At 40.1% G+C, this 20,010-nt stretch overlaps 1 protein-coding gene across 4 annotated transcripts in view; it reads right to left on the bottom strand.

Moving 5' to 3' along the window:
• Window positions 1-20,010, bottom strand: part of EDEM3 (ER degradation enhancing alpha-mannosidase like protein 3) — a 46,099-nt gene extending 26,089 nt beyond the window's left edge. For 3 of the 4 annotated variants that reach the window (XM_074961126.1, XM_074961125.1, XM_074961124.1), the window contains exons 1-8: window positions 19,696-20,009; window positions 16,193-16,238; window positions 9,608-9,708; window positions 8,160-8,199; window positions 5,356-5,468; window positions 4,117-4,270; window positions 2,730-2,864; window positions 99-204 (exon numbers count right to left, since the gene is read on the bottom strand). In XM_074961126.1, coding sequence (XP_074817227.1) covers window positions 99-204; window positions 2,730-2,864; window positions 4,117-4,270; window positions 5,356-5,468; window positions 8,160-8,199; window positions 9,608-9,708; window positions 16,193-16,238; window positions 19,696-19,853 — 853 coding nt within the window. In that variant the 5' untranslated portion in view covers window positions 19,854-20,009. Of the gene's footprint in view, window positions 1-98; window positions 205-2,729; window positions 2,865-4,116; window positions 4,271-5,355; window positions 5,469-8,159; window positions 8,200-9,607; window positions 9,709-16,192; window positions 16,239-19,695 lie in introns of all 4 variants that reach the window. The other variant, XM_074961127.1, reaches the window with a different exon arrangement.

The following is a 20,010-nucleotide window of genomic DNA, read 5'->3' on the forward strand; positions in this document are numbered from 1 at the left end:
GATCTGAAAGTCCACTTGCCTTCCTAATGGTATTTTAAAATCATTTAAACTCCCAAGAGCGGCATGTGATCATGGGTCTTAGAGTCAAAGCCACATACCTTTGCGGACCCAGTCTCCAGTATGTATATTAATAGTAACTCCCACTAAATTACTGTTGCGTTGTCTTTTTTCCCAAAGAAAATCAAGCGCCTTCCGTGCATATTCCTGCAACCAACAAAAAATATTTTAATTGAAGTGTAATTACAGGGCAATGCAGGAGGCAAGAAAAAGCATCAGGTGCTGGTATACAAGCTTTTGGGTTTTTTGTCTACTAAAATAATGGAGCTATAAAGTAGAATATATTAGAGAGATTCATATTTAGACTGAATTTCCTAAAGGTAGAACTATTCAATAATACATTGAATTCTCTTGAAAAGCAGCACTTATTCTATTTAACCAGTCATTTTGTTGCTAATTAAAAGGATTTGCATTCTATCTGTAACTGCCACCCACACACTATATAGCTTTGGGCAAGTCACTTAACTTGTCTGTGCCTCTGTTTCCAACTGACAGAATAGGTATAAAAGACCCTTTTTGTTTATAACCATTAAAAAATTCTTCAAAAATTAAAAACAAAAAACAAAAACCTTATATAACATTTCAAGACCCTCTAATGAAATGGTGCAACAACTAATTTCTTCTAATCCAATGGGATATAATCAGATTGCCTTTTAAGTTATATCTGCCCCAGCCACACTGCCATACACATCTTTTCAGATGTTTCTAGGTGGCACAGTAGCTCTATCCAATAGTAGGCTAAGTATGTGTATTAGCCCCCTGTAAATACACAAAGGGAGGTATGAACTGGGGTGACACCTAGCCAAAAGAGGATACAGACAACCAGCCAGGCATGCTAGGTTTTAAGGGTGAGATAATCAAAAGTACTCAGTATTGGCCTAACTGCTCCTCATTGACTTTAATGAGAGCAGAGTTAGGCCAACACTGACTGCTTTTTAAAAATCCAACCCCATCTCTCTCAGTGGAGGATTTCTACCTTTAGCATTACAAACTGAAGACAATACAGCTATGTATACAGCACTTTTCATACAGACTACTGTGAATCTGAGTTGGTTGCTCACTTGGCTGAAACAGGGCACTGCTGATTTAGAGTCTCTTGGATGGTGACTCCCTTCTACAAGCAACAGGAGAGAGTGGCAGACAGCAGTGAGAGTCAGAGGGCTGTTGAAAATATGCAAAAAGTCTCTGATTCTAAAGGCTTTAAACCAAATGCTTGGGCAGTTTATATTAGGTAGTTTGTATTGCAATATGTTACATAAAGGGAATAAATCAATATTAAAAGGGAGTAGACCATGAATAATTGAAGATGTGTTCAGATACAATAATCTCTACAGAAAGCTAGCAGTGTACTCCAGGAATTAACTCTGAAATATTTGGTTAATCAAATTAAGAATGAATAATATCTTACAGATGAACCCAGAATAAATCTTGGTTGAGCCCGTTTAATTTGTTTACACACTACATCAAAGAGAGAAACTGTCTCAGATCTCTAGTCCAGCACTCGGATTTGACAAAGCCCTATCAGTATGTGTCAGATATTTTTGACTTTCCAATGGGAATAGTTTCTCTGGCACTTTTGCAAATTCTCACACCTTCAGTGAATAAGTTGCAGTCACCACACTTTTACTGCTGTAAAGTTACAAGCCTTATTTTAAGAAGTTTAGAGCCCTTAGTTTAATTATTTCACTTTAATATCTTTTTTGCTTTTTCAATGAAGCAGAACAAGAGAATGCATTTCAAAAACAGTTCCACTCTTAAAAGTGGCAGTGTGAAACTAGCACCTTATTATTCCACTTAACTGTGTATTCAGAATTGTACCTGCATTTTTACTGCTTTTTACTCTGATTAGCCTTGCACAGCCAGTACAGTTAAGAGAAACTGGATTATATTTCACCTTATGAAGTAAAAAAAACTGTGTTGCATGGCAATCAATACACCTGTACAAACCCAGTGAGGAGAATGGGGGTTGCACATGTCACTAGGGCATAACTTGGAGACCACAGATGTCACTGAGGGTCTAATCTGGCCAGCAGAATGTTTTTTAGCAATGATGGTATGTAGGAAGGAATGAACCAAGCTCAAGAGTCAGGGCCCTATTTAAGTATACTGGGCTGGAAGTCAAAGCACACACCCTTTTTTTTTTTTTTGGGGGGGGGGGGGGGCAGGAGAGGACGTACAAACTAAACTTGTTTGCCTTGAAATCAGAAAACATGGAAGTTCACTATACTATTCTCAGAGTGAATTTTCAGAATAGAAATGCACTTTAAATACCATGTGCCTCAGTTCTCTTCTTCAATGTTAGTCTAACAAATCAGTACAACCTTTCTAGCCAAGCACCTTGGAGAGAGTCTATTAACCTGACTCTTCAATATATTAAGTTTTATATTGATATTACTACTTGTACTGTAAATCACCTTCTAGAATTTTTTGAATAAAAAGCTTAAAATAGTACTTAAATTAGATATGCCATATTAGTGTAAGTTTTTCTGGAAATGCACCTTATCCTTGTGCACAGTAAAGCTAAAGGATGCAAAATCCATTACCAACCACAAATACAACTAATCTGAAACAAGTTCACTCTTGACCCATGGATTTGAATTAGAATTACAATAATGTAACAGCACGCAGTTCAAAACCTAACCCCAATAAATAAGAGACCATAGAAAGCAAACCTCAAATATTGATGTTCCTGTGAATCGGCTTAGAGCAGCAAACTCAAGTATCAAGGTACCTGCACAAGCCGTACAAGTATCAGTCTCTGTTCCTGTTCGAGCTTCTGGACTTCTTAAACCAAATTTTAAATTAACCTAAAAGAAAGTAAAGATTGTATCTTTTACTAGCTGCAAATATATATATGTCAATGATGGGAGAGAGATTGGAACTTAGATACTGTACTTTATCTGTTCTTTATTTATTCTAATTAAAAAACAAAAATCTTAATCTAGTCTCAGCTGACACTACAACCGTTCTTTTAACTCTACTGCCACAAAAAGGTATGTTAGGTAAAATTTTCAGAAGTGCCTAAGTCACTTAGAAGTAGAGCTGCATGGGAAATGGTTTCTCATCCTATAAAAAAAAAATGTTAAAGATTTCAAAAACATTTCTTGTTCTGCATCAGGTCAAAACAGAGACCTTTTGAAATTACTTGTGAAAAATGAGAGAGAATCCAATATATTCAACAACCCAGTGGTAAGGGCTACTCGCCTAGGATGTGGAACACTCAGGTTCAAGTCCCTGCTCTGTCTGATACATTATAATTAACCAATAAGCTAAGAGTGTGCCATGCTTTAGCTTCATGTAATGAGAAGTTACAAATATGAAAAAAAATTCCAAATTATACCCCAACAATAACCTTCGCAGACTGGAGACTTTTTTTATTTTTTATTTTATTTTTTTAAATAGGCAAACTATGAAAGTTTGGGTTCAACTCAAAATTCACAAAGTTTAGTTTGTATAATCAAAATTCACCTAAGGCACATGCTGAACACTCCCAATTAACCAGGCTGTAGAAGGCACATCAGTAAATTTTAAGTAACACTGAAAAGCCATTGTTGTTCCAGATTATTTAGTCATGCCTAGAGGTGCAAGATACTAGTAGACAGTGGTTTCATGAGATTTCTGCCATTTCTAATGAGTCAGAATGATGCATTCTGGGTCATTGTCAGCAAACCTGGAAAAGCAACAAGCTACACGGCCCAAAACTAAATTTAAGAAATTAGCTAGCACTGGTCATGAAATATTAATTGATCTGCATTATTAGGTGTATGGAAAATATAAGTATCTGTGGTAACTGTTTACACCCACAACTGACACTAATAAAAACGGGTTTATAAAAAAGTTTAAATGATTTCTGTGCCAAATGCCTCCACAGCCTAGTTAGCAAGGACATTCTGCCTGTATTTAACTCACAAATGGACTATTTTCTGATCCTACATACAAAGAAAATTAATGCATAATCTGTCACAAATAAGGTTCTTTCCCTCTCTATTAAATAACTTCCTGAAATATTAACAAAGTTTTGCCTATTGTGTGGAGTGATTTGTATTATAAAACACTTACTCTTGGATAAGGGAGACCACTAGTAGTGTTAAAAGCAGGTAAAAGTTTGTAGCCCAATTGTTTTGCCATGTGCAGAAGTTCACCACTGTACCACTGCATGTATTCACCTTTTTCTTTCAGCATAATTGCCACAGAGTGCCCACCTAAAAGACCTCTAAACACAAGAAAAGATATCCACATGTATTTCATGTCAGTAAGTCACAGTAATGCAGTAATTTCTATCATTTGTGACAAGCACTGTATAAACAATTGTGATGGGTGTTTCAGAAGTGCTGCGCACATACAATTCCAATTGAAATCAATGGAAGCTGTGGTGCACCTCTGGGGGGGGGGGGGGGGGAAATCAAGCACTTAATGACTACGGTGAATTTTTTTTTCTCCCCCGTAGGTAACATACTTAGAGTGATGAGCAGATTAACAATAAATTGTTCCCTATAGCATTTTACTGAATATATATAAAACACATTGAAGTAGATTACTGAAGAGAACTAAATGATTAATTCTGCACATGGATGGGGTAGAGGTCATTATCTTAAAGGTTATCATGAGCCAAATGAACTGATGATGTTTATATAAGCCCTGAGTAATCAAATACTGATCATCATTTTACTACATTTTCAGAAAGCTGTGACACAGAAGTTAAGATATCTGAATTCCGAGAGGCATACTTGTTTAATATCTATAAACAAGGTTATTTGAAGGAACCTGTCAGCACCTTAAGATTTTTTTTTAAAAAAAACACAAACAGATGTGTTGTCTGTGTTTTTCATTCTCAAGAGTGATCATCACATTTCAGAATTATCCCTTAGCCACAGACCTAATATACTGCACACTCCTTATTGACTCAAAACATAAATAACTAGCACCCATGAGATTGTACAAATCGAATTTTATAAACTAGAGAAATTTGCCAGTGCATATTGAATGTTTGACAACATAATCTTAGCTTTGAGGACATGTCTACGTTAGGAAAATGAGCTTTGACACACAGGTTGTTAGCCACTGCTATCCTAGCACTTTTTTCAGTCGGTATTGAAAATGGCTGTCCACACCGGCAGGAGAGCTAACTGAATTTGACATCTATTATATCAGTTCCTTCCTACAACAGAAGTTGAATTCTGTTGATCCAGTGGAACCACCATTCTCAACATCAGCTGAGGTAGAAGTAAATGTTTGACAGAACATAAGCTTGAGATCACATCTTAAGTGCACTGAAAATGAAGAAAGCTAGTTACTTACCCAAGGACTCTTATGTTAGTTTCAAAAACTGATACAACTATGTCATTATCTAAATTAACATCTTTTATCACATTTTTTACAGCATCTTCAAACTCTTTGGTTTTATTTAACACCTGGAAAACAAAAATAACTTCAGTCATTTTAGGTTCTGATGCTGTAACACTGATCTACTTCAGAAAGTGCTAGTGTAGTCAGACATTCAAGTACAATATAAAGTTCAACGTGTTAAAACCAGGAAATAGTCAAGATAGCTCAAATTGCTTTTCTGCCTGACCGTATCATATTCTGATACATTATGTGAATAGGTATCAGTATTAGTCTGGTTTGCTATAGTGATGTACATGAATGACAAAGTAGTTTTCAACAGGGAATAATTCACTGAAAATGTATGATGATTACCCACTTTAGTTCCTTTCTTTCACTATAGTGCATTGTAATCAATGTTTTCCACCACCTGTACCCACATATTCTATTCCTTGAAATCTGGAACTGAACTCCACAGTTCAAGCTCATCCCTGCTACAAGGTCTGAAAATAGGGCTGTCAAGCAATTTAAAAAATTAATCGTGATTACTCATGCAATTTAAAAAATTAAGTTTTTAATTGTGTGATTAATTGCACTGTTAAACAATAACAGAATGCCATTTATTTAAATATTTTTGGATGTTTTCTAGATTTTCAAATATATTGATTTCAATTACAACACAGAATACAAAGTGTATAGTGCTCATTTTATTTTTGATTACAAGTATTTGCACTGTAAAAAAAGAAATATTTTTCAATTCACCTAGTACAAGTACTGTACATTTTGCCAAAGAAACATAAGAACAGCCATACTGGGTCAGACCAAAGGTCTTTTTTCCTGCAGAACTGGTGCTGCAGAGCTGCTGGTGGCCACTAGGGGCCACTGGACCCCGCAGAGCCCAGCTTGCAAATAGAAGACACTGCTGGAGGGAGGGGTTGGAGACGGAGAGTTCCCCACAGCTGCCGTTCCTGGCACGCCTGAAGGAAGGAGGCAGTGTGCAGGAAACTCCATATAAGCCTGGGATGCAGCAACAGCCTGTTTCTCCCTCTGGATCCCTGGGTTTTACATGGCTGGCCTCTAAGGTGGGGAGGGGGTACAGGGCTCTGGGCCAGGGGGGCTCTCCCGCGGCTGGGTTCTGTGAAGAGGGAGTGCAGATGTCTGGGCCAGGGAGGCCCCTGCAGCTGGGCTCTGGTTGCAGGTGTCTGGAAAGGCGGGCGCCCCGAAGCTGAGCTCTGGGAGGGGGGCATGGGTGTCTAGGCCAGGAGGCACCCGCAGCTGGGCTTTGGGGGAGAGGGGGTGCAGATGTGTGGGCTGGGGGCACCCCACAGCTGGGCTCTGGGGGGGAAGAGTGCAGGTGTCTGGATGGGGGACCTGTGGCTGGGCTCTGTGCAGGCAGGGGGAAGGGCAGAGAAGCAGGAACTGGGTTTTTTTTGTTTTTTTTTTTTTTTACTCATGAGGGAATCTCTTTTGTTGTCTGTATTGTTACAGCCAGAGTTGCTAATAGATATTTTTAAATTAATTACCAAAATAATTGAAACTGGCATGATTATATTGTGTTATTTTGACAAATAAAATAATCAAATTTTGCAGAATCGTGTGTAGAATTGTTAATTTTTTGGCGCAGAATTTCCCCAAGAGTAAAAGCCTCAGAAGTCAACAGATTAACTTGGGCCTGGTCTACACTAGAAATTTAGCTCAGTATAACTACGTCACTCAGGGATGTGAAATATCCAGTTAAACTGACCTAACCCTCTGTGTAAACAGCACCTCGCAGGGAGGCGGAGTACCTATACCAGGAGTGGGCAAACTACTGCCCAGGGGCCTCATCCAGCCTTCAAGACGTTTTAATCTGGCCCTCAAACTCAGGCCAGGGAGTGGGGTCCGGGGCTTGCCCTGCTCCGCACAACTCCTGGAAGCAGCGGTATGTCTCTCCAACTCCTATGCATAGGGGCAGCCAGGGGGCTCCACACACCGCCCTCACCCCAAGCAATGGGGCAGCGTGCACCTCCTGGCTGCACCTCCGCATAGGAGCAGGAGAACAGACATGCTACTGGTTCTGGGAACTGCTTTAAAGTAAGCGCCTCCTGGAGCCTGCCCTCCTGACCCCCTCGCGCGTCCCAACCCCTTGCCCTAGCCCTGATCCTCCTCCTGCCCTCCGAACCCCTTAGTCCCAGCCTGGAGCACCCTCCAGCACCCCCAACCCCACACAAGAGCCCACATCCCCTCCCGCATCCCAATCCCCAATTTTGTGAGCATTCATGCCCTGCCATACAATTTCCATACCAAGATGTGGCCCTCGGGCCAAAAATTTTGCCCACCCCGTCCTACACTGATAGTAGAACCCTTTCCGTTGGTGCAAGTAGTGTCCACAGTGAAAGGCTACAGCAATACAGCTGTGCTGCTGCAGCATTTTAAGTGTAGAAAAGCCCTTACATTAGCAGGGGAAGCAAATGTATATTACTGTTATAAGTTTAAAAAAAAAAAACCTAACAGCAATACAATGGGCATTCATTTAGATGAACTACAAGGCCAAGGTACAGTTTTAGTATTAAAAAAATAATAATAATTCCAAATAACATCACTGTCTATTGTATCCATTGTTTACAGGTCTTTATGTCAGAATGTACCTGTCTTTTTGATGGAATAAGAGACTTAACTCAGTTTCCTTACTTAACACTTCACATTTATCTCAAAAGAACAGAATCCTAACCTGGAAATCTGACTAGAGGTAGATAAACAGTTATTCACCAGTGAAACATTGCAAAACAGATCAAACCTACCACAAGAGTGTCCAAGGTATCAATCAGTGTCAATGAAAACCTATGAAATAAAATTTAAACCAGATATATAATTAAAATTCAGTACGTTTTTGGTAGATATTATGTTATGATGTTATTTTTAACCCAAAAATCTTAGAAATAATGTGACATAATCACCACAGATTGCCAGCTGATTAAAAATATGCTAGTTTTAAATGATGGATATTTAACAGGAAGGTGTAAATACTGACAACAATTAAACCTATTCTTCTTTGAATAGACATTTGCAACTCCTACTGACTGGAATTGGAGCTACAGAATAGTTTACACTTATGATGGTCGGAGTCATTTTGACTTCTTGTTTTTAGTTACCTTTGAAAACTGTCATTTAAAATGTGGCTTATTAAACTAGCACAGTGGCCAATAGTCTATTGCTCTGAAGAGCTGATAATGAACCCAGCCATACCCATTTCAGCCACTGAATTTACTGGTGGCCTTAAGTGTGCACCGATGTATCGATGATTTCTCTAAGAAAAAAATTGTACTATGCAAAATTATTCTAAACTCTTATCCCATTTGATGAGGTCAATTCCTTTTTTCTTGATAAAGGTAACTACATATTAGTTAACCTCATTGGACTAGAGGAAAAAGTGGCTATAGAAATTACTAAACTATGTTTTGGTCCCACCACCTCTCTCATTTATAATATGACACAATTCTGCAGTTTTGTGCATCTCGAACAGGGGTGGGCAAACTTTTTGGCCCGACGGCCACATCTGGGTGGGGAAATTGCATGCAGGGCCATTAATGTAGGGCTGGGACAGGGGAATGGGATGCGGGAGGGAGTGTGGTATGCAGGAAGGGGTTCAGGGCAAGGGGTTGGGGTGCAGGAAGGGTGCAGGGGACTCAGGGCAGGGGTTCGGGGTGCAGGTTCCGATCCAGTGCTGCTTACCTTGAGTGGCTCCGGGGTAGCAGTGGCGCGCAGCGAGGCTAAGACAGGCTCCTTGAATACCCTGGCACCGCACCGCTCCCAGAAGCGGCAGGCACCACATCCCTGCGGCCCCTGGGGGAGGGGGAAGAGGGCTCGGCGCACTGCCCTTGCCTGCGGGTACCTCCCCCGAAGCTCCCATTGGCCGTGGTTCCCCGTTCCCAGCCAAAGGGAGCTGCGGGGGGTAGTGCCTGCAGGCGAGGGCAGCACACGTAGCCCTCTGCCTCCCCCCTTCCCCAGGGACGTGGCTCCGGCTGCTTCAGGGAGCCTGTCTTAACCCTGTTGCACCATGGGGCTGGCAATCCCGCAGGCCAGATCGAAAGCCCTGATGGGCCAGATCCAGCCCAAGGGCTGTAGTTTGCCCACCCCTGATCTAGAAAACCAAACAAGGGTTCTGAGTGTGCATCAACTGAAGTATTAGCAGCAAAATGTGTTAAGATTTGCATGTTCATATAAGATAATCACTGCTTCAAATACTAACTTTCCCAAGGCATCGTCTACATCCCCACGACTAGGTTCCTGACCCCGAACCCGTCCACGGCAAGTTAAAGGCATGAGTTCATCAGCTGGGTAGGCATGATCCTGTCAGAACAAAACCAGAAGGTAAAGAGAGTAGAGTACATCACTGCAACCTATTGAAAGAAAGCAGAATTGTAGTAAACTTATGAAAATCTATGCATCAACTATGTGGCTAAACTCAAACTCAAAATAACACAGCAGCAGCTTCCTCTTCATGGTCAATGGCTGACAACCGTTAGACCACATAAAACATACTGGAAGCCAGGCCATACAGTGGAATGCCTCACCTTCCTTACCCCCGAGAAACAATTGTTTTGGAGTACTTAATGGCATCTCTGAAATAATTGCTCAATTTGAACACTTGAGGTTCATCTTGTGTTTCCTGCAACAAATGCACAGGAGACTGCATATCTGCAGTGGAGAAGATCTACGCTGGGAACTGAGTAGTCTTTTTCCTCCATTAAAGAACTGATCTCTCATCCAACATTAGTGCAAAAACAGTCTGGGTGGAAACTTGCTCATTTTATGAAATTGTGAAAATTAGCTCCATTTTACAGAAAGGAGACAAGGAAGTTCAAAGGTTAGGGATAACATTTTAAAAAGCACTTAAGTGACTTAGGACCTAAGCCTTACTGAAAAAAAAAAAACTGAAGAGATAGAGGCTCCTAAGCCACTTTTGAAAACTGGACCTAGATGCTTTGAAAATTTTACCCTACATGATTTGTCCAAGGTCACAGAATCAGTGAAAATGAAAAAAGAACTCAGTCAGAACAATAAAATACAACCAAATGACTATGCAACACAAAGGAAAACATGACAAGTTTGGAGTAGTTTTTGAAAATGATGACAATTTCAGGGGTGGGGAGAGGGATTACTTTCCATTGCTCTAGCAAAACAGTTTTACTCTAACACTACTTAGCACCCTTCAATCAGTCAGAAACATCAACAATGTCAGTATAGCCCAAATCAGGTGTGCTGAATAAAATACCTGTTTATGGTTCCACTGAAGTCAATGCAAATTTTGTAGCTGACTTCAGTGAGAACAGAATCAAGCCTTAGGGCCCTAGTTCAGAGTTTTGGTAACTGCCAAATAAAAGGTACTAAAATCAGAGAGTCAGAAACTGACATAAGAGTGAGACGAGACTGGTGAAATATTTTGGTGTAAGACTTGATTTTTAAGGTTTTTTTTAAAATAGCTTTTCAAAATTCTATTTGCTCCTGGCTTTTTTGACAAGCACATAAAGTGCTAGTTTTTTAGCATAAGAACATAAGAATGGCCATATTGGGTCAGACTAAAGGTCCATCCAGCCCAGTATCCTGTCTACCAACAGTGGCCAATGCCAGGTACCCCAGAGGGAGTGAACCTAACAGGTAATGATCAAGTGATCTCTCTCCTGCCATCCATCTCCACCCTCTGACAAACAGAGGCTAAGGACACCATTCCTTACCCATCCTGGCTAAGAGCCATTAATGGATTTAACCTCCATGAATTTATCCAGTTCTCTTTTAAACCCTGTTATAGTCCTAGCCTTCACAACCTCCTCAGCCAAGGAGTTCCACAGGCTGACTGTGCGCTGAGTGAAGAAGAACTTCCTTTCATTTGTTTTAAACCTGCTACCCATTAATTTCATTTGGTGGCCCCTAGTTCTTATATTATGGGAACAAGTAAATAACTTTTCCTTATTCACTTTCTCCACACCACTCATGATTTTATATACCTCTAGCATATCCCCCCTTAGTCTCCTCTTTTCCAAGCTGAAAAGTCCTAGTCTCTAATCTCTCCTCATATGGGACCCTTTCCAAACCCCTAATCATTTTAGTTGCCCTTTTCTGAATCTTTTCTAATGCCAGTATATCGTTTTTGAGATGAGGGGACCACATCTGTACGCAGTATTCAAGATGTGGGCATACCATGGATTTATATAAAGGCAATAAGATATTCTCCGTCTTATTCTCTATCCCTTTTTTAATGATCCCTAACATCCCATTTGCTTTTTTGACTGCCGCTGCACACTGCGGGGACGTCTTCAGAGAACTATCCACGATGACTCCAAGATCTTTCTGCTGATTAATTGTAGCTAAATTAGCCCCCATCATATTGTATATATAGTTGGGGTTATTTTTTCCAATGTGTATTACTTTACATTTATCAACATTAAATTTCATTTGCCATTTTGTTGCCCAATCACTTAGTTTTGGGAGATCTTTTTGAAGCTCTTCACAGTCTGCTTTGGTCTTAACTAACTTGAGCAGTTTAGTATCATCTGCAAACTTTGCCACCTCACTGTTTACCCCTTTCTCCAGGTCAGTTATGAATAAGTTGAAAAGGATTGGTCCGAGGACTGACCCTTGGGAACACCAATGGTGTTACCCCTCTCCATTCTGAAAATTAACCATTTATTCCTATCCTTTGTTCCCTGTCTTTTAACCAGTTCTCAATCCATGAAGGGATCTTCCCTCTTATCCCATGACAATTTGGTGAGGGACCTTGTCAAAGGCTTTCTGGAAATCTAAGTACACTATGTCTACTGGATCCCAGTTGTCCACATGTTTGTTGACCCCTTCAAAGAACTCTAATAGATTAGTAAGACATGATCTCCCTTTACAGAAACCATGTTGACTTTTGAGCAACAATTTATGTTCTTCTGTGTGTCTGACAATTTTATTCTTTACTATTCTTTTTTCTTAGTTATCAATATAGGAATGGGCAGGCAAGTAAGTATTGTACTTGGGCTAGTAAATTCAAAGCTTTTCACCAAACAGTTTTATTTTTAAACCACTACCAGAATGACACATATAAAGAAATAAAAACATACATAAAAATTCTTATTTTAATTATGAACAGTGACCCAGGTTTTTTGGCAAGTTATGATAATCACCAATAGAATTAGTAAAATAAAGCTTTATAAAGTCCAAAAAAAAAATACTTAAAATAAATGTTGTGCAAGGTGTTGACTTCCTATAAGACGTGTAGTATGAGGGAACAATTAGTGATGGAACATGTCTACCTCAGTTCCACTGGTTGCTGTATTATACTATCTTTTAATTTTAAAGTAGAAATTAATGAGCAGCATAATAAAAGCAAAATTGCAGCAAATGAATATGTGAAGTGGAACACATTCAATATCATTTATGAGTATGTGCTGTGACAGATTAGTGTGACTGGTTATCCAGACACATGGGGTAGGGAAGAAAAAGTATGGGTTGTTTTTCAATTGATGGCCTATTGTTCTTTGAAAACTCTGGTCCTATCACCGCCTTCTATTCTTCCTGAGTTCAGCTACCAGAGCCAGGGTATAGCTCTCATTTTGAATATCGTACACCTTACAATTATCCTGAAAAACTGATTAATGAACTGTGAAGTAGAAGGAAATTCAAAATTAAGAGCTCAATAGCTAAAATTGTGGAGAAAGCCAATAATCAGGTAATTCTGATAAAGCTACCTTCAAGACAGACAGAAAAGGGAACATTACTCACTAAAATAAAAGTAATAGTCTACATCCTGAAGAGCAGGAAACACTCTGAAAAATGAGGGAATACAGGTTAGTTATCTAGATCTATCTGGAGATGGGTTAAGGCTATGGGGCCAAATGCCCCTTCCAATTCAGTTGAGATCAGTGGATAAAGAGGAGATGTATCAAGGGCAAGATTAGGCACACAAACTACATAGGTTTAAACATCTGTATGTCTTAAATTTATAAAAGCATGAATTTGATTGACAAATAGGGCTGTTTGCTCTATGTCAGGATTGTAAATTAAGAACAGCATTGATACATTCCACTTGCGAAAAATGCACAGCGCTGCCAGTGCTGTATGATTAGGACTACTGACCCAAGGGACTAACACAACTGGCTTTTCACGTATCCTTTGTGTAAGTGTGAAGAAATGCTCCTAGCTATTAGACTTGTCTGTGAGGGAATAAAAAGCTACTCTCTGCCCTTCCAATTGACAAGTATAAAAGACATCCCCCTGCACGCAAACATGAAACGTGAGCCTAATCCACTCAAGTCCAAAAACATTAGTAGAAATAGTAAATCAACTATTTTCAGCTCCCTGGCTCAAAAACTGCTGTTTAAAAAAAAAAAAAACCACTTAATTTTCTTGCTATCAAGGTCAAGGTTGAAACTCCAGTCTTTACTTCAAGTTAAACAAACACAGAATGAGACTTGTTTGTTTAATGCTCTAGCATACGTGACAAGTAAATATCCTTTTGCCATTCATGCTTCCAGGATATCTGAAGTCACACTTCCTCTTAACCCAACGTTTTCTTGCCACAAATGTAGAGAAGTTATTTATTAGCTTCAAATTTATAGTAATGAAAAGTAAAGCACAAATATCTCAGCTGACTGAAGAGTTTTGTCCAACGTTAGGCAAGGTAGGTTACCTAATTAAAAGCAATAAAGAGAAAGCAAGGCAGATTGAAAGCCAGACATTTTTATGTAGTCAGGTTTCAAGTATCTAACTAGAAATTATTTGCAAAAAGAAAAGGAGGACTTGTGGCACCTTAGAGACTAACATTTATTTGAGCATAAGCTTTCCGATGAAGTGAGCTGTAGCTCACGAAAGCTTATGCTCAAATAAATTTGTTAGTCTCTAAGGTGCCACAAGTACGCCTTTTCTTTTTGCAAATACTGACAAACACGGCTGCTACTCTGAAACCTAGAAATTATTTCTATCCAAAGAAGCCAGTTGCTAGTCACAGTTAGGCAATATAGAGAAGAGTCAGAATGTCAACCAAAAACAACTACTTGAAGTTTTGTTTTATTTTTCAAAAATCAAACAACAATTCTGTATCACTTCATAGCCTGCATAGCTGAACGTGTTTAATAAAAAACAGTCCTCACAATAGCTTCTCTTCTGTGCTTTAATACCTTTGGCATTTATAAATGGCAAAGAATCTCATTCACTGTATACATTATCTATTTACATGTCTCATTAACTTTTAACCTCTTTGCAAGTTAAAGGGTTATAGCAGAATATTGAGCCATGCAGTCAACATACTCGCCAGGGACAGTGGTTTTCCATGTGTGAGCAGGTGCAACTTATGAAAGAAAGGTCTGTGTTATAATAAGAACACTTATATGCCCAGTAGAGAAAATACAAAGATGAAAACAATTAAAATGTTTTTGTTAAAAAAATACATACTTTACTAGACTAAGGTATCATAAGAATAATTGGTATTTCAGGCCATGTCTACACAACCACTTTTGTCAGTATAACTTATGTCATTCAGGGGTGTGGAAAAAACCTTAGATTGCCTTAGATTTTCAGATGTACAGTTAACAGGGGTCACCTGTTTCCCCTAAAATGTTTCCCATTTCAGTGTATTGATAGTATTATATTCTTATCAATAACTGTATTTTAAATGTAGAGCTTCTATTGTTGAAATAAAAACAATTATTTATTCTGGAACAAGACCAAACTAATAAATTAGGATATAACAAGACTGACTAAACAACAAATCAGTCTCATGTCCAACATGTGAAGACAACTAAAAGACCTAAAATTGTTCTGACAACACAACACACATATATCATGTAAACAATAGCAAATGTGGACCACTTAATTACATTACAATTGCCTATTTAGCACCAGGTTATGCAATGTGGGTCTGATGCTACAGGGTTTTTTTTTTTATTTTATTTTTTTTAAGTGAAATGGAACTTTTGAGAGCAAAGCAGCTGCAAAATCTACAGCAAATGTAACATCCCAAGCAAATAGGAGGTTATATAATTAATGTTAGGTCCACAAAGTGTAATCAAAGTTATCTGCAGGAACATATAAACATTTTTATATAATATTCACCAGCACAACCAATACATTATTAACAATTAATGTGTTCACTAGAATTTGATAACTACAGACAGGTATCTTTTCAAGTGTTCTTGGTCTGTAGGTATTTTGCAACATTTTTGTTCTGAGGTCTCATGCTACCAAATAAGTCAAGGGAACACTAATATAGTAGAAAATGTATAAGAGGAGACAACATACATTAAGAATAGCAAGCAGGTTTACATGGTAAGGTCCTGACTCTGCAGTGAGAGAGATGCAGGTTTACCTGTAGAGAGCCCCATTACCTTTTAGCTTTATAGGCCACCTGTAAGGATCCAACTGGGAAATCAGATATCAAGACTATATTGCAACATCTGCTTCCCTTTAAAATATTTTAAATTCTGTAACTTAGCACTTTTCATTGTCAATTACCTTTACAAACACCTAAATTCTTAGAGACTACTGCATTTCAGATCTAGGGGGGAAAAAAAATCAAGCATAGGTTAAGTAACCTGTCAGGAATTCCTAGCTACTGTTCCTGTGATCAGACATTACTCTCCCCCTATATTCATATTTCTTATATGCAATCAGACATTTCAAAAGAAAATAATATAAGCTGCACATACGAACTTCAACTTCAGTTTTCCCCCAACAGAGTTTCAGCAAGTTTTTTAAAACTGCCAGGTCAATAACAAAACTGCTGTTAAAACACAAAAATGCAACACAAACTTTAAATTATGTGTAAGCATAATGAAGAAATTGGTATTTTACTTACCATGTAATTGCTATAAGCATGATCAAACATTTCTAACACTTGATTCCTAAGAAAAGGAACAGGAAAAAATTTGTTGAATAAATGATCAGTTTCATATTTCCTCTTCTAATTGTCAAACTTTAACACAATAGAAGTACTGTAGTTTAATATCTGGAGATTAATATCAGATGCCCATAAAAATACATAACATTCACTTCATCTCTGGAACTTTGCCCAAATAAAGCTGATGAAGTAAAACCAGTGGCAAGATATTTATGATCTGTTTGGATCTCATGAAAGAAAGGGGAATGAAACACCATCTAAAGCTAGTCCAAAAGTAGCAGGTGGTGTACAAACTGATCCTCAACAGGCCAGTCCTGTAACACTACTGCTATTCCAATACTGGGGCTTCTTCTTAATGAAACTTGTTCATGTCCCTAAATTTATTGTGCAATTATTTGTTTCTGGGAGCATTCCACTTGCAAAGAGAAAAGAACTTCCAATCATAAAATCCAATTTTCCAGTGCAGTATATTTTCATTTTTTAAAATCACAATTATTATACTGAAAAGACCAAATAGGCTACTACATACTTTGCTAGACACTAAAAATCATGCTCTTAGGCTATGTCTACAATATGCAGCTTTTAGCGACATGGCTATGCTGCTACAGCCGTGCTGCTAAAAGGCACGCAGTGTAGCCGCTGTTTGTCAGCAGAAGAGAGCTCTCTTGCCAACAAAGCGCTGTTCACACCAGCGCTTTTTCTTGGTAAAACTTTTGACGTTCAGGGGGATTTTTTTTTAACATCCCCAATGACAAAAGTTTTGCTGACTAAGTGCCAGTGTAGACACACCCCCAGTATAGGTTTCAGAGTAACAGCCATGTTAGCATCCGATGAAGTGAGCTGTAGCTCAGGAAAGCTTATGCTTAAATAAATTGGTTAGTCTCTAAGGTGCCACAAGTACTCCTTCTCTCCCCCCCCCCCCCATAGACAAAGCCATAATAAAGACAATGGATTTACGGCTTATCACAACAATCTGTAAGCCACTAACCCCCCTTTTTGTCCTATGATTACAGAGGTGTAAACAGGCCACTTCATCTTGAATGGTCCCTTAGAATATGTGCTAACTACTTATGATAAACAATCTGTTTGGTCTTGCATTTAGCTGTGATATCCTGAGTTTCTTTCACAGATCTGAAGAAGAGCTGTGTTGCTGGAAACCCTTGACTCTCTCACCAACAGAAGCACCCACCTTGTCTATCTAAGAACCAGCCAGGAGGCACACTCCTCACTCAGAAAAACCCCAGGACATAGTTCTGTGTTCCTTCTGCAGCAGTTGGTATCATCAACACCCAAAGCTATTTTACGATTTAGTGGAATCATAAGTTACCAGGTTCCATATTTTCCCTGAATTACAATCTTGGTAAGTAAAGAAAAAATGGTTTCAATATTATTTATGAATGTATATATTTGTGATGTCTAAATAGTGGTCATGATCAGAAATGTCACTATATCCAATGGCACTCACTCTCTCGATAGCTGCTTCCTATCTTAGCAAAGACTATTTTACTACCAAAAGAGAGCATTACTAATAGTAAGGAAAAACCTAATACAGAGCAAGTTGGATTCTATTCTGACTTGGGCATCAACAATGTTCACAAAACATCTATTACTGTTGCGGCTGATGTAAGAGGCAAGAAGAACTCGGCTAGATTTTCAAACACCCAACTGAGTTTACTGGCCAAAGAATAAACATGAACCCCAATGGTGCCTTTTTCAGTCATTTCACCAATTATAACTATTTGATGGCCTCAATTCTGCAATTTAGCTGTGCAGGTGAAATCCTAGGCCCACAGAGAGCCCCATCCACTTCAATGTGACGGTGTGGTCTACTCAAGCAGATCCTGATGCAGGATCAAAGTCTAACCCTATAAACATTGTCCAATAATGATTTAGCACATTAAAAGGTTATAACTTTTTTTTTCCTCCTTGAAATGAACTGTATTCCCAGACCATTATCCGAAGGGATCTCTGTGGAAGGTACGTTCTTACCATATAAATATATATATTACCTCCTACTAGCATAGGTGCTCCAACCCAGACCCCTCAGTAAATAAGCACCTCTGAAAGTAAGGTGGCTTCTTTCCACCTCTGCAGCATTGCAAAAGCTGAACAAATACCTGAAGCAGTCCACATTTCTGCCTGTACTGGTAGATCCTAGATCACTAATACACCTATATCAGATGGCACACAGAGAACATAAGTTAAGCAAAGCACCTAAAAATGTAAACAGGCCAGGAAAGGAGTCTAAACCACTTGGGTAGCCATGTGAGGAACACATAGCTAAGGTATTTTTCAAGTCTTTGTGATGTATTCAAAGTGCTTCGACATCTTTGAATGAAAGAGCCAATGAGTGCACATATTATAATTAAATAATGCTTTTTATCTAATGACCAAATGACCATATAATGAAACTTCTTAATGAAGCCTCACAACACAATAGTGAAATATTACTATCTTCATTTTACAGAGGATGACAGTAAGCATGAAGGAGGTAATAAAATTGTCAAGGTGACACAGTGAGTGTGTGGCAATAATGATCAGAATGCAGAACTGCCTTCTAAAAAATCCTACTCTACGTACTAGCATACATACCTCATCACTGATGTTGTACTCTTTATCCTTTACATATAAGAATAGTTTTTTAAATAATTAGCTTTATACACACATGCAAATTGGGCTCCCTAAACAATTTACTTTATTGCTCACAGTGACTGGGCAGGGATGATCTCAACTCTTATTAATATGAAAGATGCTATCTCTTATCACACTAAAACCTTGATTTGTTCCAGAAACACTGTCACAATTAGACCACAATGCCGAACACCTACTGAGTATGGTTTTGACCTTTGACCACTTGTACCCATAATCATATACAATGCCTGACTGAAATCTTCATGACCACAGAGACTAGGGGTGTCAACCACAAGAGGGAGAAGATGACCCGATAGGCAGGTAGATGTGACTGGGGGGGGGGGGGGGTGTCCGTACCAAAAATTCAGGGGAGTACAAGGTCATTAAAGTACATCTCTGAGGGGCTAGGCACTACTCTCACGCAGACTGGGAACGTCACACAGGTCGCCGGCTGTCGGTGCTGGGGATCAGCCCCACAGGGCCGAGATCCATCCGTGGGCGGAGCGGGGTTCAGCCACACCCCAGTGGGACCCGGGGGAATCGCCAGGCCCCATGGGGGAGTCCCCCCGCTCAGAGGGGAGCAGCCACAGGGGTCCGCACCCCTTCCACGGGGCCAGAGGCTGAGCCCCTGCCGACGGAGCCGACAGAGGGGGGGCTGTCGCCAGGGCAGCCACAGTGGCCAGCCCCCCGGGGAAAGGGATGCCAGAGGGGGCGGTGGCCGCTTCCACCCGCCCCACGCGGCAGCGACGACTGGAGCCAGTCCGGGTAAGCGCTTGCCAGCTGCGCACAACCCACCCTCCTTCAGGCCCCCGCCGCGTCTCCCCGCTTACCCGAGCTGGCGCTTTTCCTCCCTGCTCATGGCTCCGGCGCCCGGGGCGGCTGCCAGCACCGAGGAAGCAGAGAGAAGGCCCAGGGCCAACAGCTTCCATCTCCCCCAGCGGGCTGCGGGGTCCCCGCTCCCCCCCTCACCACCGGCAGCTCCGCTCATAGCAGCAGCTGCCCGCCGCCCCGCTAGGCCCGGCTCAGCCCCATGCTCGCCGCTCGCCCCTCTCCCTGGCGGCGGCGGCGGCTGCCGCTGCCACTCTCAGCGCCGCCGACGTGAAAACGGAAAGGACCGGACCTTCGCTTTCCTGTGGCGTAGCCAA

This window comes from Natator depressus, chromosome 8, assembly GCF_965152275.1.
Source record: "Natator depressus isolate rNatDep1 chromosome 8, rNatDep2.hap1, whole genome shotgun sequence".
NCBI classification, from domain to species: domain Eukaryota; kingdom Metazoa; phylum Chordata; order Testudines; family Cheloniidae; genus Natator; species Natator depressus.